Below are 26,974 nucleotides of genomic sequence, written 5' to 3'. Positions count from 1 at the left end.
ACTCTTACCTGAGAGGTCGAAATAGTTGTGCAGTGTCCGGGAGTTGGTGCCTTCTGCTGCCTTCTCAAATGCCCGCCCAAAAAAGCTGTGGACATGTAAGAGGCTCACTGGGGGCCTGGACACTGCAGTGGACCCATGCCCCCAGGACAGACTCTGAAGTTGGCCTAGACCCCTCCCCAGCCAACAGTTCCGCCCATCAGCACTTGTGCCTCTTCCCGGGCTGCTGCCCTCTGAAGCCTTACTCCCACTCACTGCCTGTCACTGTGGCTCCTCACCTGCACCCAGCTGAGCCCTTCTCAACCCTCAGGGTGTGAATGTCCCTCTCTACCCCCCGGGGCTGCATGCACAGAGTCCTGCCTGCAGCCTCCCTCATGCCTGCACCACACTGGCAGCTGCAGCAGGTGAGAGACAGAGGCTTAGCGGGAGCTGTGCTGGGATGGGGGTCTCAGATGAGGCCAGGTCACACACAGCAGGGTAGGATTGGGAGCAGACTGCAGGCATAGGCTGCGGCATATGACTGCAACTAGGCCTAGCAAGGGCAGGAGACAGGAACACCCAGAGCTGCTGAGAGCGCAGGGCAGCAGGGAGATAGCCTGGAGACGGGCCAACCCCCCTGGGGGATCAGCGCTGAGGCAGGTAAGGGCAGCAGAGGGTATGAGTTGTGGGGCAGGGGCTCTTGGTCCACCATGGAATACGGGCAGGGGAGGGGCATGTACTTCAAGGCTCCATGGCAACTCTCACACAAGACTATGTGCACTGGTCAGAGCTAACACTAACCACATGGTTACACGTACGACGTACAATGACAAACTGACGTGGAGTGGGGACACAAGTGGCTGTGATGACCATGGGGGAAGTGCTCACTGGTCGCCTTAGGAACCCAGGATAGGAGCCCCTGGCAAGCTCCAACCTGCGTGACCATGAACTGGAGACCCAGAGTGGAGCTTTGGAGATCAGCCCAGCAACACAGAAGCACTTGTCTTAAAAAGGTCCATTGTCTCCTAACTGTCTACTAAATGGCCTTTGCAGACATGAAAGGAAGTCAAAGGTCACAACAGTGGAGCTAGGATTATCTGGATCTAGGACCAGTGTCCTCCAAGGCAGAGGCTAACAAAGGCTCACTGGGGAAAATGAGGGGTACAGTACACTGAACAGTCCTCAGCCCCTCAAGCTGCCCCACCAGGAAGTTGAGTGGCAGTATCCTGCCACTGTCACTCGGCTTCTGTCCAAGGTCATCTTATGGGACCTGCTGGGGAGCACTGGACCCACTGTACTGATTGGTCCTGGGAGGCAAAGATACCTAAGGATGGTGACAGACAGCCCCTGGGATTAGTCACCAGGTTCTCCGGCTGTACGGAGCATGGAGGGGCAGCAGGGAGAACCAGGGAGCCCCTCGGCCCTGCCGGCTGGCCGACGCCAGGTCTGGAAGGAGTGTACAGGAGGAAACCCCACCCTGCTGCAGGAGGAGGGCAAGAGCAGAGCTGATGAGGCAGCGAAAGGGCAGGAAAGACGTGTAGAAGACGGTGGGAGAAGCTTCTCAGAAGTGCAAGAAGATAAGCTTGTGCATTCTCAAATACACTGGCACGTTATTAATAATAACAAAGAGCTGGAAATAACCCGAATGTCCAACAGGAGAGTGGCTAACCTGCCGCCCATGGATTGAAGCCCTCACAGCCCTGCCTCGTGAAGGAAAAGGCTGTCCTTCGTATGGCCTTGAGGGTAAACCTCACCCAACTCCACAGGGCCCATGAGCCAATGATACCCTGCACCCTCCAAGCTCCCGGGACACGTAAAACCCCGCTCACTTCTTTCTGTCCGAGCTGTCGGTCTCTGGGGGTATGCCCACCACGGTCACTGTGCCCTGCTCCACATTCAGCGGGGCAGCCATCACCAAAGGCAGCAGCTTGCAGCGCCGGTTCTTTGTCTATGGAGGCAAAATGCACCCTGTCACGGCCCCACAAGGTAAGTGTAGCACTCAGCAACCAGAACCTTGACAGTAGGAACTGCTCCCTCCTCCAAAGCCTCCATTTCACCAGAAGAGAGGTTTAAACCCCGACAAGCCACCACAGGGCTTTTGTGCGGCGGGTCATGGCCCCACTGCCCCTTAGCTGTTCCCTCTCTCACCTCCTTTTGGTCCTGACATAGTTATCACTTCCTCCAGGAGGCCCTCCCCAACCAAGCCTTTCGCCCTTATCTGGCTTCATCTTCTCTATGGCATGTACCATACCCGACACTGCATGTACTCATTCCTCGTCTGTTCCCCTTGCTAGCAGGTATGCTTACTCAACATGGAGACTGGAGTGTTTTCTTCACTGCTTTGCCCACGGTACCCACACCCAATGAAGGTGACCAACTGTCATGGTCTGTCCAGGACCGAAGGACATCAGTGCCCAGCAGATAATGGATGCTTAATAAACGTCTGACAAATGAATGGACCTATGAAGTAGGTATTTGCTCACCCATTCTACAGATGCAGAAACTGAGGCTCAGGGGTCAAATAATTGACCTCACATCAAACAAGTGGTAAATGAGGAGGCTGAGATTGAAACCCAGCTTAGAGGACTTTAGAATTCATGTTTTGCCTGTTATAACTTTTGTCATTACTTGACTGTCTTCACATAACACTCCAATAATCATAATATTAGTCACTTTAGTAGTATGAGATAACATCAACCTCCTATTCGATATTTTGTTTAATTTAGCCCCCATGTAAACCTTCATCCTGGAAGCAAAGTAAGACTTTGCTGAAATGTGTGGGATCATCCTTTCCTCAACCATACCTGGGGAGGAGCCAACATTATTGGGGTAGGGACCCTGCCTGAATGCCAGGTGAGTTGGCAGGGAGGAGGTTAGGGGGGTGTCCTGCACCAAAGCAAATAAGGTTGTTAGGCCATAGGGAAGATGGAACCACACACAGAAAAGGGAAAGTCAGCCCAGAAAACAAACTTTTGCTGAGAAGCAAGTATGTACTCCAAGCAACCTCATCTTCCCCTGATCTGCAACAGTGGAACCCAAGTCCCAGCCCCACATACTCCGTGAGGCCCCTCCCTCCTCATCTGAGTGATCAGTACAATGAGTGAAAAAAATCAGAGCTTGTGGGGATTGGGAGGTTTCTAGGAGTCAGCTGAGGAAAACCCAGCTCAAAGAAAAGGTAGGAGTCTGCCCAGACGCTGTAGCTGGTGAATAACCACCAGCACCCCAAGTCAGCTTGTGCCCAGTCTGAGTGCTGCTCTGACCTCCTGCCTGCCAGCAACCACCCACCCAGCTCCTCACCGAACACACAAAGGACTTGAGCAGGTGTCTGCTGAGCAGGCTCAGGGACGCTGGCTTGGAGAATAGCATGACATCTGGAGTGCCCTGAGAGAAGAAAACAGATGGTCAGAGGGGGCCGCCAGCATGTGTGGCCCCGTGCCTGCCTGTAGTCCTAGGAAGCCTGACCTCCATGAGGGAGCAGTAGAGGAAAGGCCCCTGGGAGATGACAAGGTTGGTGCAGAGGCAGCTGGCAATGATCTGCTGGGTAGCTCGCAGCTGCTTCTTGGCAAGCTCCAGGCCGAGGTACAGCTTGTCCAGGTTACTCCTGCAACACGGCAGATACACAGCTTCAGCACAGAGACAAATAGAACACTTGGTTCCTGGGTCAGGAGGGAGAGTGGGGATGACAGTTTATTCCTTGACCTCCTGAGTTCCCTTTCATGTGAAAAGGAATAATAAAAAATGTATAAACCCAAAGTGATGGACATGAGAGGTGAGAAGGGGTGCTAGTGTCAGAAGGCAGGAGACTAAAAGCCAACAGAGGTGAGAAGACTCTGCTCAGCAGGCCCCGGAAGGTGCTCTGACAGAGAATGAGGCCTAGGCAACGGCTGTGGGGAGGACCAGGGACCCCAACACTCGATAGATGGATTTTTACCCTACCCTTACAAAAAAGAGGGTTCCCTTCTAAGTACGTTAAAGTGAACCCTCATGGAGAAGTGAGATCCTCAAGCAAAGTCTCTGCACCTAGAAGTTAAGGGTCCCCAAGTGTCACAATGGACCCACATCCATCAAGATGAAGCAATGGCTTCTGGATAGCAGGCTGTGCCCAGAGACCCAGGGTTCCACAGCCTCCCTCTTGAATGCAAAGAACCACTAGACATTTGAGAAACACCTGGGGCCTGAAAACATGACCCTAGAGGATATAGAGATAATTTGGAGAACAAAAGAAAACTTAAAATGAACTCCTCTATCTTCAAAGAGATATGGGGCAACCACTACATTTGTAAACAAAGAACAGGATGTGATGAAAAAGGAACCATCAGAAACTAGGAAGTGTTTGTGGAAAGTAAAATGATTGCAAAAAAAAAAAAAAATTCTGGGGCGGCCAGATGGCCCAAATTGGTTAGAGCACAAGCTCTGAACAACAGGGTTGCTGGTTCGATTCCCACATGGGCCAGTGAGCTGAGCCCTCCACAACTAGATTGAAGATAACAAGCTGCCACTGAGCTTCCCGAGGGGTGGCTGGATGGGTAAGTCAGTTAGAGTGCGAGCTCTATTGAACTGGGTTGCCGGTTCAATTCCTGCATGGGATGGTGGGCTGGGCCCCTGCAACTAAAGATTGAAAATGGCGACTGGACTTGGAGCTGAACTGCACCCTCCACAAATAGATTAAAGAACAACCACTTGGAGCTGATGGGCCCTGGAGAAACACACCATTCCCCAATATTCCCCAATAAAACTTAAAAAAAAAAAGAAAGTTTAAAAATAAATAAATAAAAAATTCACTTTCAAAGGAAAGAGGATAAAATCAATAAAAACTTCCTTAACATCAATCACAAGACAAAGACATGGAAATATTAGGTTCATGCAAAAGTAATTGTGGTTTTTGCAACTATTTTTAAACTTTTAAACGGCAGTTACTTTTGCACCAACCTAATATAAGGTAAAAATAAGAGACAGAGCATTGTTCCAGAAAGTCTGGGAAGAAAATAAAACACTGATGTAAGTGTGTGTGTGTGTGTGTGTGTGTGTGTGTGTGTGTAGGGGGGTAGTAAAGAAACAGCACAAAAGCATTCTCAATCTTAAAGACAGAGCCTAGGATTGAAAAGGCTCACCCAAGAACCTAGTATAATACATGAAACAAGACCCACTCTAGACATATCACTATGAAATGGAAAACCATCCCACGTTCATGGATTTAAAGTCTTAATATTATTAAGATAGCAATACTCCCCAAATTGAGCTATAAATTCAACACATTCTGACTTCTTTGCAGAAATGACAAACTGATCCTAAAATTTATGGAAATCCAAGGAACCGAGAATAGCCAAAACTTGCTACAAAGCTACAGTACCCAAAACAGTGTGGTACTGTCATAAGTATAGGCATATTGATTGGTAGACTAGAATTGAATTAGGAATAAATTTCCATATTTACAGTCAACTGATTTTCAACATGGATGACAAAATAATTCAATGGGGGAAAGAAGTCTTTTCCACAAATTATGCTACAACAATTGCATGTCACACACAAAAAAATTCGTTGGACCCGTTCTTCACACCAGATACTAATATTTGCAAATCATTCTGACAGTGGATTTGTATTTTGAATATATAAAACGATTTTTACAACTCAATAACAAAGACAACCCAATTTAAAAATGGGCAAAGGACTTAAACAGACAATTCTCAAAACAAGATATACAAATGGTTAATAAGCACATGAAAAGCTGCTCAGCATCATTAGCCATCAAGGAAATGCTATGATGAGATACCACTTCATACTTGCTAGGATGGGACTAATCAAACAGACAAGAACAAGTGTTGGCAAGGATGTTGAGAAATTCAAATTCTCATACACTGCTGGTGAGAATGTAAAATGGTGCAGCTGCTTTAGAAAAGTCTGGCAGTTCCTCAAAAGTTTAAACATATAGTTAACATATGACCCATCAAGTCCATTCCTAGGCATACACCAAAGAGAAATGAAAGCATGTTTATGGCAGTATTATTCATAATAGTCAAAAGGCAGAAACTACCCAAATGCCCACCAACTGATGAATGGATTAATAAAATCTTTATCTCTGTAATAGAATATTGTTTGCAATAAAAAGGAATGAAATTCTGACACATGCTATGAAATGGATGAACCTTGAAAAACATTATTCTAAGTGAAAGAAACCAGCACCTAAAGGACCACATATTGTCTGATTCCATTGACATGAAATGTCCAGAATAACAAACCTATGGAGACAGAAAGTAGGTTAGTGGTTGCCCAGGGCTATGAGATGGGGGATTTGGGAGGTGATGGCTAAGGACAGCAGGGTTTCTTTTGGGGGTAATGAAAATATTCTAAAATTAGATAGTGATGATGTTTGCACAACCTTGTGAATATACTAAAAGCCACTGAACTGTATGCTTTAAATGGGTGAATTATACGATATGTGAATTATAGTTCACTAAAGCTGTTTTTAAAAGGTGTGCTAGGATATAGGACCAGGAAATCCCAGAAAGTGGGTCCCTATATTTTTCTTTTTTTAACACTACACAAAAGCAACAGAGTGACAGCTCTCTGAAGTTAGAAAAGCTGTCTGAATCATGCCTCCTCCTAAAAAATCAAGGTAATTCACCAAAAAATGAGCAACAATGAGGATCAAGGTCAAATCCTCTCAAAATTACTACAGAATAAGAAGCAGAATAATATCCCTATCGACAATGAAAGTATTCTATAAAGACATGCCCCCCAAATGGTCAAAACTGTAAGGTCTTATTTCAAATCAGGCTAAAAGACATTAAAAAATAATATGACACCTCAGGTGAGATAATAAAAAACTTAGAAATAAAAGAAAAATGAAAATGAGAAATGACTAAACTAGAAAAAACATGCAAATGAATAAACACCACAAATAATGCCTTAGAGGTGAAAAAAAAGAAAAGAAATGAAAGGGATTCAAGAGAAAGTGACATATAGTAAGATGAGCAGGAAATGTGTCTCATGCACCTCCCACCTGCCTGGCTCTGGTGCACCCTGATTTCAATTCTAACTCAGCAGCTTTTGCAAGATGCAGTCACCCCAACCTTGAAGGTCCCCGAGACCCGTCTCCCTGGCCAATGTGAGGTTGAGGGCCGGAGGTGGCCCGACGGGCTGGTGGCCACGGTCATGGCCGCTACCTGGAGAGACTGTCCAGAGCCTGGATGAAGTTATCTGTCCCTGAGCTGTCCTTCTCGGGGTTCTCCATCAGTGACATGGTGGCAAACACAACATCACTGGCCAGGAACTTATGCTTGAAGCCAAAATGAATGCTGAAAGTCTGTATGCGCATGTCCTTCATCCTGCAACCAGAGGAGGCAATGTGACTGTCTCTCTGCGTGTATGTGTGAGTGTCCTCAAGTTGTAGGTGAACTCTCACTGCTAGGCCAGGCAAGCAGATGTGCTGCTGTCCCCCTCCCACCAATGTCTCAGTACAGCCGTTCTGGTCAGAAAATGGAGGGGGTCAGAAGGCCTGACATACCAGCCCTGTAACCCAGGGCACTGAGTGCCTCATCCACAGCTGCTCAGCTGGTTGGGGGCAGAGTAGTAGTTGTCGGGCTGGGGTGTGTATGCGGGGAGCAGCACAACCATAGGATGTCAGGAGCAGCCAGACACAGGTCCTCCAGCGGTGCTAGAAAACCTGGTTGGACAGAACTTGCCTGAACCTGGCCCCAGGGGGCTCTTCCCGGGCCCGTTTCCTGTGCCTACTGAGGGACAGGCTAGGTCGACCTCAAACGTCTGCACCTCAGCCCTAGGATTTAAGGATTCTAGACCTTTTGGGCACTTCACGAAGTCTTAAAACTTCAGGACAAGCTAGACAGGTCATGCTCATTTATGCATTCTGGTTTTCTGCATGGTTTTAGGAATGTGGTTAAAGTTGAAGCCTTAACGAAGCTTAATGCAGAAAAACATGTGTTTACCCAAATTTATTTGCAGACTCTTCAATCATCTCCCGCAAATTTTCCTTTAAAGAGATGTCCATGGACTGAAACTTCTGCTTCACCTGTTTCAGGGGGAGACTGGAAAGACAGCAAGCACTAGTCAAACGAGTAATCTGACTTCAAATCGAAATTGCCGAAACACCAATGGGAGGGAGAATATCCCGCAAGGGGTCCGTGTTTGCAAGCAAGAGACAACCTAGTGTGGGCCTACACAGGACATTCTGGAAACTCAGAGCGAGGAACTCAATGACAGAAAGAGGCAGCAGGTGAATACTAAGACCAAATCCATCACAAGGCAAGGGGGGCTTCTACCTTGAGGGCTGCATGGTGGGGGGCTCCGGGCCTGGGCGGTCACTCACCCCATGTCTGCAAGGAACTCCTGGAGCCTCTTCTGCCCATGCACAGACCACAGCTTGAACCTGGCTGCAGTGTAGCACGTGTTGCACAGGCTGTCATGGAGGGACCAGTGCTGGTAGAGCGCCAGATGGAGGCTGGGCCTGCAGTCAAGGAGGCTGCGGCTGCACGGTGACCGGGCCCCACCCTGTGAGGGCCCACCTGCGACTCCAGCAGACGGCCTGCTCCACTCACTGGGCCACACCGATTACTACATGAATAAACTGGAGCTCTTTGACCTTCTTAATTTGATCCACATAGAAGACTGTGAGGAGGGCAGACGGGAACTAAAGAGGTTCTGAGAGCCTGTGTACTGTGGTCCTAAGAGAGCCCTTGTGGCCACACAGGACTCAGGCCTGATGGGACATCACCAGCCTAGGCTGCCATCCCATCCACTCCGTGTCCTGCACCTGACTCTGCTCTCCCTTCGAGCCATCCCCGTGCCAGGATGCCCTCCGCGAAGGTCCCATGCTCATTCCTTCTTGAACACACCCCTCACTGCTCACGGGGCCAAGAGTGAGGCTGTGTGCGAGATGTCCTTAAACCCCACTGGCCTCTCCTCCCACACCAGAGGGTCTCGGAAAGGACACCGTGCTGGTCCTGCCTGCATCCACATGCCACTGCTCCTGCCAACAAACCCGCCCCCCCGGGCTGACCTCTGGGCATGTGGCAGGTTCTGTCCTCATCACTGCCCCCCTGGAGGGCTCAGCTCCAGGGCCACCATCCTCTCTGCACACACCCCAGGCAAGCTCTGCTCCTTGGATGTCACATATCAGGACCTGGCTCCTGGTGGGCTCCTGCAGTGGCCTCTCTCCCAGGAGTCCAGCCTCCTGCATCCAGCACCTTTCCAGACTTCTCGTGGACACCTGTCACATAACCTCTCCCAAACCCATGTTTACTTATCCCCAGCCATCCCAGCACAGGGACAGGGTGACACTGTCCCTGCCATTACTCTAACCACTGTCTACGCAGCAACCCATCATGCCTGGCACTCGCTGCTATAGTCTGGCTCAAACTACTGTTCTGTCTGCTTGCCTCTAATCAGCAAACCAGGGACCTTTCAAACACCAAGAATGGAACTCTGTCACTGCTACGGGCTCACAGGGTCACCCGCTGAGTCCTCTCTGACCTGTGAAGTCTGCACATCTCTCCAGCCCCTTCCTGAGCTCACCTCAGAGCTTTTGCATGGCCACAGCCTCTGCCCAGACTGCTTTCCCTGTCATGGAGAACAGCTGAATCTCAGCCTGAGGTGTGGCCTCTCCCAAGACTTTCCGGAGCACTGTGGTCCCTTGGTCCCCTGGTTACTCCGTCAGCACCCTACACTCTCCTCACAAAACGCCACACTCCGTAATCACGTGCTGGCTCACTTGTTTCCTAACTGACTTGACAGGAGTCTGCAAAGGTCACTAAACTGCCCGCACCGCACAGGCAGTCCTACATGCCCTCACTTGTACGCACCTTGTGTCAGGCCTACAATGAGCTCTCAATAGATAAGCCGTGCTTCTAAAAATAGCTGTGGCGTCTAGCCAAAGCCAGAGATGAGCTGGGGCAGAACCTGCTTCCCCAGTCCCAGTGCTCTGCCCAGCCCAGGAGCACATGGGGGCCCTCTTCTGAAAGCCTCTCGTCCTGTCTGCTGCCTGTCGTGGAGACGTGGCAGCCACAGCTGCATAACCTACAGCTCTGCGGCCAGAAAGCACGCCACCCACGGGGACGTGGGCTGGGGCCTGCAGAGGTGACAAACAGCGCGCCACTGAGCAGTGTCTGAGGGCAGGGGCGCTGCCTGCACCAAGGGCCTGAACCGCAAGGATACTCGTACTCGAAGGAGATGCGCATGCAGTCCACAGAGAGGGCGTTCTCCTCGTCCTCATCCCGGTGGTTGTGCCGGGACACATGGCGCTGTAGGACACCGACGTCAGTCACATACTTCATCCTGGGGAGGAAGCACTGCTGGCCGGGGTGGGCTCCCTCCTCTCCTCACGTACAGCCTGCCAAGGCCTCCCCCATCCCTCAGGGCTTCCCCTTATAGGCCCAGGGGGACAGCCCACCATGCAGGTTGCTCCTTCCAGGACTAAGGAACCTCTACCACTTCTGCGTGGAAACCAAGCTTGGTGGAATGGGTGACAGGGCTGGGCAGCTGGGGAAGGTGAGTGGACAGAGCTGAGAGGTGGGCTCTGACCTCACCCACCTTCCCCTGGGCATCAACTGCCCTATCATTACTTATTTGAGGCCTTCTGAGAGTTGGTGCTGAGAGAGGCCACGGCCCTGCCTGACAGCCATGGTCAAGTGGACAGTGACCCACAGCAGGGGGCATGGACCCAGCAGAGGGAGTGCTCTCAAGCACAGTGGGAAAGGGCAGACCCCCGTCCAGGTCCACTTACAGGTGGCCAACGAGCAGGATGGTGACAGTGGGGCCTCACCTGAAGGGAGGGCCACAGGCCAGGGATGGTGCCTGGCACAGCACACAGCCCACGCTACTTTAACAGGAAAGGACAGGCCCACCCTGCTGGGCCAAGGTGACAAACCCAGGAAGTGCCCCGGGTCTGAGACTCAGGATCCTCCTGCCTCCTGGGTTACACTGTAGGACTTGGGTGCACGGGGTGGGGGAGACAGGACATAGGGGGCACGGAGACCTTCGCAAACTGTACAAGGAGGCTGGGCTTGGGCAGTGCCAGGTGAGAGGCTCGGGTCCCCTGGGAAAGCGTTAGTGTCCTGGGGCCAAGGTCCCTGTCAGTTCCCTTGGATTCCCCACCTGACAGCCCCAGAGGAGTGGGAATAAGAGAAGGCACTGGCACTCTGCTCCTCCCTGGCATCTCCATTCTGGGGTAACCCTCCAGCTCGTCTGTGTGACTCCAATGGCAAGCACCAAAGCCTGCCCAGCAAGGGGCAAAAAAGGATTCACTCCATGCCAGCCCAGCCCTTCCTGCAACCTTCTGCAGCCTTCCCCTTAGCCTGGAGATCGCACGCACCCCCCGGCAGGACTCTGGGGGCTCTCACCTCTTCCTTCTGCCCGTGTCCGTTAGGCACAGGCTACATCTGGGCTTAGCCCTGCCCACAGCATGGGGAGCAAACGGCACCCAGAGCAGGGAGTCTGTGCTCCTTCCTCTCATCACTGGCCCTACCTGCTGGCTCCCTGAGGGTGCACAAAATGTCCACACAAGGCTACATGCTACTGTGCCAGAGTTCCCAATAACAAGCCGTTCCTCAGTGACAGGGACCCAGGCCCAACAGCAGCCCTTCCTCAGTGGGGCTCTATGGTGACGCTGCCACCCTTCTCCCTGCTGCAAACTCTGGCTGCAGCCGGGCCGTGCACACTGTCACAGCACAGGGGACCTCGCACAGCCCGAGGGAGCATGTCCTTACTGAGTGATCTTGTCTTGCACCCACTGGTCTGTTAGTCCGACGATGGCCCACCTGGAAGGAGAGAGGGCGAAAAAGCAGTGAATGGGGTGGGCAGGTGGCGCTCAGAGGAACATCCTGCTATCATGACCAGACCCAGGTGAACCCTTGGACAGGCAGTCCCCACGCTGGAGATGGAGAAGTGACAGGGGGCGACTCCGGGCTATTGGTGCAATGTGACCACTGCAGGAGCTTTGGGTACATGAAGGAGACCAAAGACAGGGACAGCAGGACCTGGCCTGCCACTCTCCAGCCTCGTCGTGCCAGTGCAGGCCTGCAGCAGACACCCGTGCGTAGGCACTGGGGGCCCCTGGTGCCTTGCTCTACCTCTCTGAGGCCCTCACACCACACCCTTCTCTGTGATACGCCTGCAGGACAGCAGACCCTTGGTAGGTCCCTGTCCTTCCAGTGTAAAACGGTGGGACGGAGAGTAACGCGTTTAGGCCCCTTAATAACCTCCCAAGTTTCCATCTCCACGCTCATCTTTTGTAAATGAGCTAACAGATCCACGGGGTCACAGAAGACCCACAGCAAAATGGAACAGGACCCCAGGGGTACCCTCTGCTAGTCCCAGGCAGTTCTTCAAGGCACTCCTCCAGGCCCAGAGCCAAGAACAGCTGAGGACGCTGAGCAGTGACGTGGGAGAGGTCCTGAGCACGGAGGTGACGGGCACCTGAGCACCCACATCTCCCAGGGCAGCGTGCTGCTGCCTGAGGGACCTCTTCAGAAAACGTCACGCAGGGTATCATCTCTGACTGACGCCACCTCCTTCTGACTTTTCCACCCACGGGCCAACAGCTCCTGCTTAAAGCAAACTCAGAGGTGGGCAGTACGATTTTTCCTGCATCTGATTTCTCCACGAGCTAGGGTTACAAAGATATCTAGCAAGGGCTGCCTCATTCAAATCTCACGCTCCTTCTGTTACCCAAATTTCCTGGGCAGCAAGCGTGAGTGGTAGAGTGGGAAGGCAGGAGCTGTGCATGGGCCCCACCCTCTGACCCTTGACCTTGCTATGCTCCCTCCACACCTGGGAGTTTGTGTGCTGTCCCGAGAGCCTCACAGTAGGAAGAAACAAACCAGGGCCATGCACTTTCCCAGAAAGGGGCCACATCCAGTATTCCCAGGGGGGACAATAAAGGCTCACATCGTGATGTCTTCCTTCAGACCCCCTCCTCACTGTGGGAGGACAGAGCTGCTAGAACAAAGGAGCTATATGTGGCATTGAGCTTGACTGGGGACTACATACCACAGCATGTCATTCAGATCCTTGGACATCATCCATGCCAGGTCAAACATCACCATGGCTGACTGTAAGAAAGAGAAGCCTGAGGCCAGAAGCAGCTGTGTTCACGCAAGGGGCATACACTGGGGCCAGGCCCCACACCCAGGCCCGACCTGAGCTGCCTGGGGCCCAGCTGAAACTCTGCAGACTGAGGGTGTGTCCAGCCAGGGTGTGTGGGTGGATCCCAGGCTAAGCCGAGGGAGGAAGACAGAGGAACTCAAGTGACCTGAACTGTCTCCTCTGCTAACTAAAGTCATTACTGTGCATGCACTTCATCATGCAGCAAGGGAGGACAGCCGATACAGCGCTATACAGGGGCCTCTACACGTCTCATTGGGTCCCTTGGTGATGCCCAAGGGAGGCACTGAAGTTGGGAGGTCAGGGACCCTGTCGTCTGCACAACCCTGATCCACCATGCTCTTCCTGGCTGGCTGGTGGCCTCGCACACATTCCCAGGAAGGTCAGATGAGAAAGGGCCGTGCTTCCAAATACTTGACCATTAAAGAGAGAAGCCTCAGGACCCCCTGTGAGGAAGGTCTTTCTAACAGGACTGTCCATGGACGGAAGCACCTAGCTCCCTGTGAGCAGAGGATCTAGGGCAGGGGTGCCTAAACTTTTTTCAACGTTTTTTACCAAGGGCCATATGCGGTAAAATACACAAACAGCCGGGCCACTCACATCAAGGTGAAGTACTATTGCCTCATCTGGTTTATTTAAGTAAACCAAACATAATTTTGGAATTTGCTGCAGGCCAATAAAAAATGGGTTGCGGGCCGCAGTTTGGACACCCCTGGTCTGGGGTTTGGTAGGAGATGATGAAGGAGGATCAGTGTTTGACCAGAAGACGCTAGTCTCCTTAGCTGTGAGATAACGGGGCTTCCTTTCAGGGAGAAGATTTCTAAGGGAACCACCTATGTATCTGGAGGGAGCCAGGATCCACTGCCCTGGCCACACCTTCTCAGAGTGACCATCATGCACCCACTCACTGCTCAGAATCTTCCATTGGCCGGGGCCAAGCAGAGAGCACAGGGGTGATCCTTCAAAGGACAAGAGGACCTTGACATAAAAGAGACACTGGAAATACGGTGTTTAGAGTTCAAGGCCCCAGGGCCAAACACTAGAACCAAATGGCGTATCTTACTGGAAACTTATTTTCTAGGGCTCCTTAAGGGCCTGAGCTCTGCTCAGCGCTACTGGAGTCAACACAGGTTTTCTATGTGAAATTCTGTTCCGCAACACACACACACTGATGGGCCTTTATAAGGCTACAGTTTCATCTTCTTGCACAGAGACTAACACAGAACTGTTCTGTTATTTTTGATGATGAACAAAAATAATCGCTGCTGTTCTTTGAGCACATACTGGGAGGCACACACATAACTGCCTCTGAAATGAAGATTGTTCTCTTCCTTTAATGGAGGAGGAGTTTAAGGCTCAGACAGGCTGTACCACCTGATCACGGTCACACAACGGGAAGTTGTGGGGCTGCAGATTCAAACCAGGCTTTTGTCGCTCTAAAACCTACGCTCGTTCCTCCTTATGGTTCAGGACACTGATTCCTGAGTCAGAACTTTGTGGCGAATTCCATCCAGCCATACTTACGGACGTCCCATGATATTCATACTGCTCATAGTCGAAGAGGATGTCTCTTCTGTAACGACACAAAACGTGGGTCTTCCACGAGAAGCAGTTCAGGAAGCCAAACATTTGGGAAAATGCTAAAACTTGACAGTACTCAAAGAAATGCAAATGTAGTCGTGGTAGTATTTGTTTACATTATGAACTCTTTCTCCAGAGTGTATGTGTACAAGGCTGGGAAGGGAGGGACATTGACACAAACTGCTTGTGGCAATGGAAAACGTACAGAGGCACAGTCCCAGAACCCCACTTCTGAGAAATTATCCCAAGACATCAATGCAAAGGAACAAGCAAGACCAGACTTGCTATGTGCACAAGGTTGTTCACTGCAGCCTTGTTTGTCACAGCAAAGCACTGAATAACCTATAGTTCAAAAACAAGGGGCATGGCCAATGAAGTACTATGTGCTTATAAAACCTACTTGTAACTATCTAAAAGTTACATTAAGTGGAAAAATGCAAAATTAGGTGAGTATTATGATTACGTAAAATATAGGCAAGTATGGATAACCCAGGAAGATCAATCCAAAGCCAGAATCTCTTCCCATTGGTGAAAATAGATCATATTTACTTTTCTTTCCTTACATTTCCCAGAATGATTTTACATTGTTCTTCCATGAGGGGGCGGCCGAGTACACGCCATCCACCAGAACAGCAGGGGACAGCAGCGGGAACTTTAAGAACTGGATCCAGCAAGGAATTGCCAGCTCAGGGGCATTGCTGCATGTTCACCTCAAGTTAGAACCTTTCCAATACTTTTATTTTGGAGCACTTCAATTTTTAAATTTGCAATATGAAGAATTATGGATAACCTAGTTTCCTTTTCATACATTTTTTTCTATGAAAAGTTTTACACAATTGGCATCTATCTCATTTGTAAGAATTTATATATAAAAGTATCTACATCTGGAAAACTATAAAAGTAAAGAACCAAGGGCTGTCACCCTTAACAGATGGTATATATTTGGGAGACCCGTGGGCCTGGTCCTGTCACTCATGAAACCAGGACAACTAGGAAAACGACCCGGAGTTCTCTAATGCAGGGACCGCATGCTCACATGTTGAGCCACTGGCCCAGAGGTTCTAAACTAAATAAATTGTCCTCAAACAGAAAAAAAATGCATGCAGCTCCCAGGGAAAAAACAGGTGTCTCCCTGATCCACAGGGAGAGTGGGTGCTGCTTGAACTACACACTCACCTCCGGGCCTCCCACTCTCTTCGCTCCCTCCTCTTCATGGTTTGCTCCACAATCTCCTGATACGGGGACAAAGAAAACAAAAGGCTGAGCAAACAAATCAGGAATTTATCCCCTTAGCTTAATTTGGTAGAAGCCAAAGGTTCTGATTCGGCAGAAGGCAATGGGCTCATAACCCTGCAGGAAAAAACATGGGTCATTTCTGTGCCTCAAGCAGTCTACTCCTGCAGAAGGCGAGGAACTAAGGCAGAGGATGGCTGGGGACCCCACTGGGCCCTCAGCACTGAGGACACTGTAGACGAGAGCGGATGCTTCCCCAGCTCCTGCTCAGGCTACACTCTGTCTGTCTGCCCCAGATTTCCATCGCCCCTCCCCCCGACACACACGTGATCTGGAATAAGCCCACCGTTACCTCACACTGGCTTCCCCACCAGATTAATACGAGCTAATGTGTCTTACGTTCTACCATGTGTCAGGGACTATTCTAATTTTACATGTACAATCTCATTCAGTTCTCACAACAATGGCATGAGGTAGTGTGGCAGTTTAAAAAATCCTTGGTCCTGAGACTTCTCCTTCTGCAAAGATGTGATAAATACATTTATCCCTATGCGTCTACTGACTTTACCTAAAAACCCTGACATTATGTGTAAAACAAACAAAATAAGACTCTGAGAGGTGGAGAGGAAGGCCGACCAGCTAAGGACCCAAGGACCTGAGCAATGACACAGTGATAAAAGTTCCCTCGTTTTACTTTTGGCTCATATATCCCAGACTTAGAGCTGAAGAAGCTGGCAACCTGAATACCAACAGGTTCAGACAAAAAAATAATCCCCAACAAAAGCCAAAGGGCCAGAAAGGAGCAGCCTAGAAAGACAAAAAACTTTTAGACAGTAACTTCTCTACTCCGGCCAACACCATCAAAAACACCATGGCCTAACCCCTGTCCATCCCAGCAAAGGCTGAGTGAGAGCCTAGATACCCACACTTCCAATACCTCCCTTCCACCTGTAATACCTCCACCTTCTTCTACCTGTAACATTTCCCAACACCCCCACTGGGCGGTGTCATAGGAGGCCAAATAAAGAGCCTAAACTTTCTTTGCCCAGTAGTAACGCGGGAGCCACTCCCGTCAGGGGTTAATGGAGGTCAAGCAGGGAATCTAAATTTCTACTTCCACCTGGCTGTAAAAAGGTCACACCATCCACTTCCTCCTTTGCCAGAATGGTGTCAGAAAAAGTAGATAAAACAGAAGGTCTCAACAAGACAACAAGACCCAGTCTCATAATGTACTACAAAAATGTCTAAGCTTCATGTGAAAAATCACTTATATGAAGAACCAGGAAATCCCAAACTAAATACCAAAAAAACACACACACAAAAAAACCATAGGTGCCAACAAGATGACAGATGTTAGAATTATCTGACAGAGATTTTAGAGCAGCCATCATAAAAATGCTTCAGCAAGCAATTACAAACACACTTGAAACAAATGAAAAAAATAGAAAGCCTCAGCAAGAAAGATAAATTATAAAGAAGAAACAAATAGAAATTTACAACTGAAAAATACAACAGCTGAAAAATAAACTCAGTGAATGGGCTGAAGAGCAGAATGGAGGGACAGAGAAAAGAACCAGCAGTGAATTAGCAGACACCAAGATCAAAATTACACAGTCTGAGCAACAGAGAAATTAGACTGGGGATTGGAGGAAAAGAGTCTCAGGGACATGTGGGACTACAACAAAAGACCTAGCATTCATGTCATTGGTGGTGTAGAAGGAGGGGAAAAAGTGGGGGGCTGAAAATGTACTTGAAGACATAATGGCTGAAAATGAAGAAATAATGGCTGAAAATTTGGCAAGAGACATAAACCTACAGATTCCAGGAGCTGACTAAAGCCTCAATAGGATAAACCCAAAGAAATCCACACCAATACACATTGTAGTAAAACCTCTGTACATAAAGTAAAAAAACAAACAAAAAAACTAAAACAAACACAAACAAAAAAACCAGAAGAAAAATGACGCCTTCCCTCTAGGGGAAAAACAATTCGAATGGCAGATTTCTGACAGAAACCATGGAGGCCAGAGGAAGTGGCACATCATTTTTCAAGAGCTGAGTGAAAAGAACCATTAACCCTGAATCCTACACCCAGTGAAAATATCTTTCAGGAATGAAGGGAAAAATCAAGAAATTCTCAGAAAAAGGAAAACTAAGAGAATTTATCATTAGCAGATCTCTAAAAAAACTAAAGGAGGTTCTGTAAATAGGAATGATAAAAAGAAATGACAAAAGAAGAAGCTTTGAAACATCAAGGAAGAAAGAACCTAATAAGCAAAGATTAGGTAAATACAATAGGCTTTCCTTATCCTCTTGAGTTATAATTGTGTTTGATAGTTAAAGCAAAAATCATGACTGGATGACTAACTGTATGCAGAGGAAATATTTAAGAGAATTCTATTATAAGTAGGGAAGAATAAGGGACATAAACAAAAGTGAAGTTTTTACATTTAACTCAACAGTTTGATGATGATGATACCAGTAGACTATGATGAATTGTGGACATATAATACCTGGAGCAACCATTAAAAAAACTATTTAAGCAGGTACACTCACAAACACTACAGATAAATCGAAACAGAATCCTAAAAAAGAGAAAAAGAAACAGAATCCTAAACAAGAGAAAAAGAAAACACAAATAAAAAACAGAACAAACAGAAAATGTCAGACTTAAGCTCTAACATATCGATAATTAAAATAAATGTAAATGGTCTAAATACAACAATTAAAAAACCTGATTAAAAACATGACCCAACTCTATGCTGTTTAAAGAAACTCAGAATCAATGTAACTATATAGGCAGGGTGAATAGCTAAACAAACTGTGGGAAGTCCATGCCATGGAATTCTACTTAGTAATAAAAGGGAACCAATAATTGATACACCAAAAAAACCTCCAGGGAATTATGCTGAGTGATAAAAGCCAATTCCCAAAAACCACATAGTGTATTATTCAACCTATATAACATTCTTGAAATGATAAAATTATAGAAATAGAAAAGAGATTGGTGGTTGCCAGTGGATGTGGGGTTGGCTATAAAAGAGGCCTGGCAGGGATCCTTGTGGTGATGGAAATGTCCTGTATTTTGACACGTCAATGGCAATAATCTCATTGTGATATTGTACCACAGTTTTGCAATGTTACCATTGTGGGAAACTGGGCAAAGTATGTAAGTGACTTCTCCATCTTCTTACATGTGAATCTACAAGGATCTCAAAATAAAAAGTTTACTTAAAAACAAAAACAAACAAACAAAAACTAAGGCATGGTCCCAATGAAGGAACTTTTGGGCGGCAATAGAACTATTATGTTCTCTATTTTGGGGGGTGATGTTCTCTATTATGATGTGGTGGTGGTCACATGACTTTTTACAGTTGTCAAATTTCATTGAATTGTACATCTGGTGAATTTTATTGTGTAGAAACTGTGTCTCAATAAAGTTGATTAACAAAACTCCAGGACCCAAGAATTCTTTGACCCTCCCTACAGTGCGCAATGGAATCCTATCCCTCTCCTCGCGGCTGTGAGACTCTGTGGTATCACCGGTATGAGGCAAGTCAGAAGGGCCGTGCAGTAGCTGCACTGTGAGCTGGAATATTTGTGCTGGGAGCTGGAGCCATCATGTTGTGAGGGAGACACGTGCAATGGAGGAGCCCTGGCAGGCATCTGTGTTGGGAGTACTGGCTTGTTGCCATCCCGACAGCCCAGATGCTGACATTAGAGCCCACAAACTTTCCTAGGATTCCAGCCCTAGAGAAATTTGTCTCTGCCAGGCTCTGCCCAAATTCCTGACCCAGGGAATCCGCAAGCATAAGAAAATGATTCTTTTAAGCTTTAAGTTTTGGGGTCTTTTGTTAAACACCAGTAGTGACTGCAACAGACAAGTATGATTATTACCCTCATTTTACAGAGGCACAGAGAGGTTCAGTCACTTGCCTAAGATCATACAGCTAGTAATGGCAGGTCTGAATTTTGAACCCAGGTGACTAAGCCAAGACACAATATCACCTGTACATTAAGTGCAATTGTGTTCATTTGATAGAGGAATCTCATCTTTGCAGGGCCTACCATTAAAAGCCAAACGAAAAATTTTCTTGACCCCGTATCTCCTTCTCTGATGTTTTTACAGTAAAACTCTTTTAAAAAGTTATTTATAGTCTGTTGTCTCCAAAACTCTTTGGGTGTGCACCTTATTAATAAAAACATTTCTGAGAACATACCTTTAATACATGCACGTTTATTTATAAACCACACAGATATTAATTACATATGATGTATTTTCAAAAATGCTAAATCTTATTTAAATCAAGTCTCTACATCTAACTTACAGATTATAGAAAATGCAGGGATAGAGGAGCAAGTTAAATTACTCCATGAAGAAACAAGTGATAAAAAACTAAAGTGGCCTCCAACGTTATTCAAAACAGAACAAGGAAAAAAAAGAAAAGAAAAGAAAGAGAGAAGGAGAACTGACTCTGGGTGGTAAACACACAAAGGGATTTATAGATGATGTAATACAGAATTGTACACCTGAAATCTATGAAAATTTACTAACAATTGTCACCCCAATAAATTAAAAAAAAAAGTCAATTAAAAAAAAAAAGAAAGAAGGGGGGGTAATATTCTAGGTTAAAAGACAATAAAGAGGGTGGCTGGTTTGCTCAGTGGTTAGAGCACAGTGCTCCTAACACCAAGGTCGCCGGCTTGATTTCCACATGGGCCAGTGAGCTATGCCCTCCACAACTAGATTAAAGACAATGACTTGATCTGGAGCTGAGCTGAGCCGCCCCCACAACTAGATTGGGAAAAAAAACCCAAGAAAAGCACAGTTCCCCAATTAAAAAAAAAAAAGTTAAAAAAAAGACAATAAAGAGAAATAGCTAAATGAAAATGTGCCAACCTTGACTGGATGGTTTAGAAACCAAAATAGCTGCAAAATTTGGGGGACAATTAAAGAAATCTGAATATGAGCTGAATATTAGATGATTTAGGACACTGTTAATTTCTTACACATGATAATGGTGTTTGTGGGGAAGAATGTCTTTATTCTTAGGAGATGCATATGGAAGAATTTATGGGGGAGTCTGCAATTCATGGTGTCTACAATTTATTCTCAAGTGGGCTAGCACAAAAAAAAGCATATAGAGAGAAAGCAAATGTTGCAACATGTGGACAATTGTTGAATCTAGATGGAAAGCATATGGATATTCATTGCAGTATCCTTTCAACCATTGTACACGTTTGAAAAAATTTCAAAAGAAAAAGTCAGTGGGAAGTTATACCTATTATATATTATATTATATGAAGCATTCACAAACCCAGATTCTAATAGATGTGGTAAGCATGTAAACAGAAGCTCTAACATGGTTGGTCCGACATCTCTTCAAGACTACCGATTTTCTCCTGTTGCCAGACCGCAGACTGGTTCTTATCTGCCTGTGTCCCCCATGCTGCTGGCTGCGCCCCCTTGAAACCATCCTCCTCTCTCAGAGCCCTGGTGTCTGTAGATGCTCTGCTCTGAATGAGTCTTTCTGGCTCCTTCCCTCATTCAGGTCTCTGGTCAAGTGTCTGGTAGCCACTTTCATAAACCAGCAAGCCATTCCCTGTCTAGCCCCTTACCTTGCGGTATTTTTCCTCATAATATGTACCTCACCCTGAAACCATCCTCTAACATGCTCATGTACACATTCCTTACGTCTCCCCCACTGGAAGGAAGTTTCATAAAGGCAGGATTTTGTTCTCCCATTGGTGCCCCAGAGCCTGACTGGTGACTAGTCAGTGAAAAATTACTTACTAGTCATAATAAAGAATTCTAAGACTCTCATCTGCAGAATATGAATGTTTCCAGGGAAAAATCCTACCAGATACCCTATAAAAAGCAGCTCATCAACAGATAAAAAAATGCTATAAAAAAGCATTCAGAGAATTAAAAAGAGCTCTCAGAAATCAAAAATTAGAAGATAAAGACCAGAAGTCTGCCAGAAAGTAGAACTAACACATAAAGAGCTGGACGAGAGGAAAGAAAATCTGAATGGGTCTGAGAGGTCCCCGTCAGAACACCTGAAACTCTACAGAAACAAGTGGGCAAAGGGGAGGAAGACAAGAAAGACGTTCCTAACTTTGCAGGACACGCCCCTGAGATGGACAGTGTCCCAAATATGGTTCAAGGGGGCTCTGCTCAGTATTGGGAGATGTCAGGCCAAGGATGAAGGGATGCCCCTAAGACATTCCAGAGGCACATTTCAGCCTGCACATCAAGGATCAGGAGCCAGAGGGCATCAGCTTCTTCTACACTGAACACTAGAATAAAACACGGCCCTCGTGTTAGAGGAACAGCCGCCTCCCACCTGGAGTTCTACATCTCACAGAAGCCACCAGCACTGGCCAGGCCCCAGAGCTCGTAAATGGGTCAGACCCAAGACTCGTAAGGCAATTGTTTGCTCATAGATGTTTCCTCTGGAGTGACCATCCGGGACTGAGCTTGCCCAAGGGCTGCAGACCCACATTGCTCCTCCATGGTGACCTGCACAGAAAGCGACTCTGGAGGGAAGTGGGAAAGGGAATGACTTTTATGCTAGTTATTGTTTCTCCATATTGCTTTTTATAAATGTTTGCTGTCTAGGAATAGCGCTGAGCCCTCCTAACGGGATTCTCCTAATGGGATTCTACTGTACAGATAAGGACACTGTAGCTCAGAGAAGTCCAGCGATCTGCCTGAGGCCACACGGCCAGGAGATAGCAGAGCCCAGGCTCATCACCCACACCTGCTTCCTCCCAGCCACCTGGGCCCATCAGGCTCTGGACTGACCTCTGACCTCTGGAAGTTACAAGTTCCTTCAGACTGTGGTGAGGCGCAAACCCACCTCTTCTAAACGTGTGCGCTTCTCAGAAGGCTCTGACTCATCCCTTTCATTTCCTGAATGTTCTTCATCCTCCTCTTCGTCCCTAAAGATGTCATCATAGGCAGGAATTTCAAGGTCATCATCTTGTTTAATGAGTAATTTGATCTAAAAGTAAAACAGGGCAATCAAGTCTTTTCTCTCTGACAGAAAACTATCCATCAGATGTTTTTCTTAAAGAATCTTATTTCCTAATTGGCTCCCTCATAAGTTTTCTATACATACACACAGCCATCTGTTGGAGAATTTCAGACTTCTCAGGCATTTAAAAAAATTTTCATATCCCTTCAATGAGGTGCTGGAGTTGCACCACACCATATGCAGAGATTAACAAAATTTGAAAACTATCTGTAGTCACTTAAGTCTGGGGAAAAACTCCCTCTTATGCCATATACCAAGCCAACAAAATGAACATCCCACAACTTGCCCTGAAGTGAGTAAAACTCCTGTCTCTCAAAGCAGTTCCGGGAGGGCTTATTTCTCCTGGAGAAGCCTTTCACATAATTTCGGGCCTGACACTCTGTTAATGTGGATGGAGATGAACTCAAAGGAAGCTTAGGTGGCTCCTCTGAGCCAGGCTCTGTGCCCGCCGCTCAGGGCTTTGAACATAAGTGCAATAGAGCCATTTTTGGCTAACAGTGGCCTCTCACACCACCATCTTGCTCGTCCTCACACCACCCATCAGATGAACTCAGATGGCTCTGAGGTCCCTTGATATTCAGTGAGGCCAGGCGGGGTCTGAGCTGAGGGCAAACTGGGTGTAGGGTTCTGGTCCCTGGACGTCCCAGATCAAGCAAATCCACAAATGCAGTCTGAACACCTCCAAGGGTTAGGTGCCATGTTTCTCATCAAATATGGACAAGATCAAGTTCTTGTCCTCAGGCTGCTCCAACTCCTGCAGAGGAGGTGGATACAAGCCTTATTAAGGACACCAGGTGCAATGTCCGTGGCATTAAAGGCACAGACAGATCATTGGGAGAATTCAAGGGAGGCATGGGCTCCAAAGGCCTAGTTACCTGGGTATCATTGTACACATTCACGACATTGACTGGCCTATGGGTGTCACACACAAAAAATACGGCATCTTCATCGGGTTGAAGGATATCCAATAGGTCTATGTTCGCTCCGCAGTTTATGAGGATAAAATAATGGAACTGAAAAAGGAAGAGAGATATTGTGAAGTAAGTGCATCAAGGAGGCCCCTTTACTTTCCGCACACTAGACCTGTGTCCTGGTGAGATCAAACCCGATACTTGGCAAGGCCCTGAGGGTAGGGGCTCCAAATATGGCCATAAATGGCCTGTGCTTAGTGTTTTAACATACTCCATATACTACTTCATTTCCATGACAACACCATGAGGTAGGTCCGGTGGCTGTCCTTACTTCACTGAGGAGCACGCAGGGGCTCAGAACGTGAGAGTCTCATGTACAGGATCAAGAAGCTGATGAGGAGCAGACCAAGACTTCAAATGAATAACTGGGCCTCTCCAGACATCAATCACACTACTGTGACGAACTATCTCTCCATGCTAATAACATTCCACAGTTTTAAAATTTTAGCAAATCTTGGATAGCCCATACGTAATGGACACCTAAATATTAAGTCTTTTATTACATTCCATCACTATAGAAAACAATTTCCTTATAAATACAGAACTGGAAGAGGTCCCTCCCATGATAACAGGAGCTCCAGTTAAGGGTTTACCTCTGCTAGACAGTCCTAGATGTGGCCAGACTCCAGGGACCCTCTTCCATACTCCAGCTCCTCAATCTATCACATTATATCAGGTACTGACTTTATTCTACTTTCCTCATCCTCTTCTCATCACCCAACAAGAGTGGCCAGAACATCTTTCCTTTTCTTATTCAGAATAATTTTGTCTATATGTAGGCCTTTTGGGGTTTGAGATTCTTCCTCAAGTGGGCTTGTCAAAAAACTTCTTAGCAAACCTAATTCTTGAACAGGATTTTGTGAAAACAGTTTTTTCTAACTGGTTACTTTTTTAGGTTCTTATAACTTGATATATTCTTTCTTTATCTTAGTACCACCCAGGAGAACTCAATGTAAAAGAACAAAGTTACTGAAACAGAATAGAGGTGAGACCCAGAAACAAGATTACCTAGAAAAAAGTAACTGAAACAATAATTCATATTTTAAATGCTTTATGATTTTTAAAATGCTTTTCGCCCTATGTGTAGTAGAATGAACACTACTCAGAGAGGATAGCGTGTGTGTGTGTGTGTGTGTGTGTGTGTGTGTGTGTATAGAAATGAGATGGTATGTGGGGTCTAAGATGTACCAACTCTCATGGCCCCATGTAGAGGTGGGAGGAATCCTGGCAACCACTGTTTAAAATTACAAAGGGAGAAAATATTTTCCTGGATTCCAAGTTGGAAACTGGGATTCGTTTTCTTGGAGAAATAACGTAAAATCGTAGTCTAATCTAAAATAATTTTAACTAAGCCATATCTAAAACTGCTAAATTCCAAGCACCTTACAATGAAATGTCTGCCCCACAAGTTCAAGGTTAGAGGCTGTCCATATTCACTATCTTTTTTTTTGTTTACTTCAGGGTAAGTCCAGACATACAGCTCATTTTTCCCTTTGGTATTGCCTACTATAGTTGGTACTTAGATAAGATATTGCAATTGAGTAAGAAAAGCCTAATTGTTCAAGAATACATCTCACATACTTGTTCTTTATGTTCAAGAAATGAAGTTTCAAGTTCTTGCCACCCAGAAACTGGAACCAGCGTATACTGCACGTGGTCACACTGGAACAGGGCCTGGAGAGAGATTATTTTCAACGCCTATCATATTTAGAATGTCTAATTTACTTTGAAATGCACTATAAAAAAATAAGATGGGTTATGAAACAAATGACAGATAATAAACTAAGGTTAGTAAAATATTAATGGGAGGAACAGGTGATGGGGGTGTGAGTATTCACTGTACTATTATGTAAACTTTGTCGAATTTTTGAAAATACTAAAGAAAACCAGGGAGAAAAGCTGATCTGATTTCTAGGTCTTCTGAGAAGTAATTCCAGAACCAAGGGTGTAACCAAAGCTCATGTAACCATCCATCACACCATACTCAAAACCGATCCAATGATCTTCTGTAATAGACTACGGAATCCAGCATTGCTTATGGCACCACTATGCCGTTTTCACAGATTCCCCTATCTCAAATCCCACATTTGGGAAGCCAGTACAAGTCTATCGGTCTCTCTAATGCAGCCACCTTTTTGCCTAGGTTATTGCAAAATTACTAACCAGTATCCTTGACGGTGCCTCGTCCTTCTCTAACCCACCCAATACTGTACTGCCAGAAAGGCTACCTCTCAAGAGTCTTCCCCAGCTTTCAGTTGTTGTTGCTCCAGACCTCACCCAGCCTGAGCTCTCACCCAGGAAGGGGTTCCTTATCCTGCTTCTCACCTGCCGCACAGTTCCCTACCCGACCCTGTGCCCTCCGGACCCTGGACGTCCCACCTCCCGCCCAGGTCTACCCTGCACCCTCACCTCTCGCCAGGCCCCACCCTGCCAGAGTCCTCAGTGCTCACCTGAAGGATCTTGCAAGCGCACAGAGAGTCCACGTCCGAAGCCACGAAGAGAAGGACCCTCTGTCGGGGGAAGACAGGGCGAACTGAGCTCAGCGCCTCGAACCCGGGCCCCTCCCGCCCTCCCACGGCCGCTCCCCCTCATCCCTTCCCCGTGACAAGGGCTCGAGGTCCAAGAAATGGGGTCACCTGGTTCTGGACCACCTCGTAGAACTCCTTGCGGAAATCGGACACAAACATGACCACGGCGGCCAAACACCCAGAGCTCGCGCTGAGACACCAAGAGCCCAGGCGGAGCTCAAGACTCCCGCCAAATCAGGGCTCTTCCGATTGGCCCACGAGCAATCAACAGGTTAGTTCCCAGCCTTTCCTCTTTTATGATTGGTTCATGTTGCGGCGACAGTAGCCCTCCGCCATTCACCGCTGGAAAATTCTGGCCCGGCCCAAAAGAGCGTCATCACCAGGCAGGACGGAAACAAGTTTGCACAATACAACGCTAACTCCCATTTACCCAGAAACCCCAGGCTCGGTGGACATCTTTAGTTTGGGCAAAGAAGCCTATTACCCCCGACTGGAACCCCAGGAAAAAGAAACCTCCTCACCTTAAATTAAA

General features: G+C 47.3%; 1 protein-coding gene across 1 annotated transcript in view; it reads right to left on the bottom strand.

The window, feature by feature from the left end:
* Positions 1–26,827, bottom strand: part of CDC45 (cell division cycle 45) — a 30,644-nt gene extending 3,817 nt beyond the window's left edge. The window contains exons 1-17 of the mRNA XM_081036686.1: positions 26,551–26,827; positions 26,365–26,424; positions 25,496–25,588; positions 23,819–23,956; positions 22,767–22,910; positions 15,847–15,902; positions 14,614–14,662; positions 12,976–13,037; positions 11,694–11,744; positions 10,144–10,263; positions 8,300–8,431; positions 7,920–8,018; positions 7,140–7,301; positions 3,439–3,577; positions 3,274–3,357; positions 1,806–1,924; positions 9–85 (exon numbers count right to left, since the gene is read on the bottom strand). Of these exons, the coding sequence (XP_080892812.1) occupies positions 9–85; positions 1,806–1,924; positions 3,274–3,357; positions 3,439–3,577; positions 7,140–7,301; positions 7,920–8,018; positions 8,300–8,431; positions 10,144–10,263; positions 11,694–11,744; positions 12,976–13,037; positions 14,614–14,662; positions 15,847–15,902; positions 22,767–22,910; positions 23,819–23,956; positions 25,496–25,588; positions 26,365–26,424; positions 26,551–26,601 (1,636 nt within the window). The 5' untranslated portion in view covers positions 26,602–26,827. The remainder of the gene's footprint in view (positions 1–8; positions 86–1,805; positions 1,925–3,273; positions 3,358–3,438; positions 3,578–7,139; positions 7,302–7,919; positions 8,019–8,299; positions 8,432–10,143; positions 10,264–11,693; positions 11,745–12,975; positions 13,038–14,613; positions 14,663–15,846; positions 15,903–22,766; positions 22,911–23,818; positions 23,957–25,495; positions 25,589–26,364; positions 26,425–26,550) is intronic.
* Positions 26,828–26,974: the final 147 nt, after the last annotated feature.

This window comes from Rhinolophus hipposideros, assembly GCF_964194185.1.
Source record: "Rhinolophus hipposideros genome assembly, chromosome: 24".
In the NCBI taxonomy this organism is placed as follows: domain Eukaryota; kingdom Metazoa; phylum Chordata; class Mammalia; order Chiroptera; family Rhinolophidae; genus Rhinolophus; species Rhinolophus hipposideros.
This window is presented reverse-complemented; position numbering and strand designations above follow the sequence as displayed.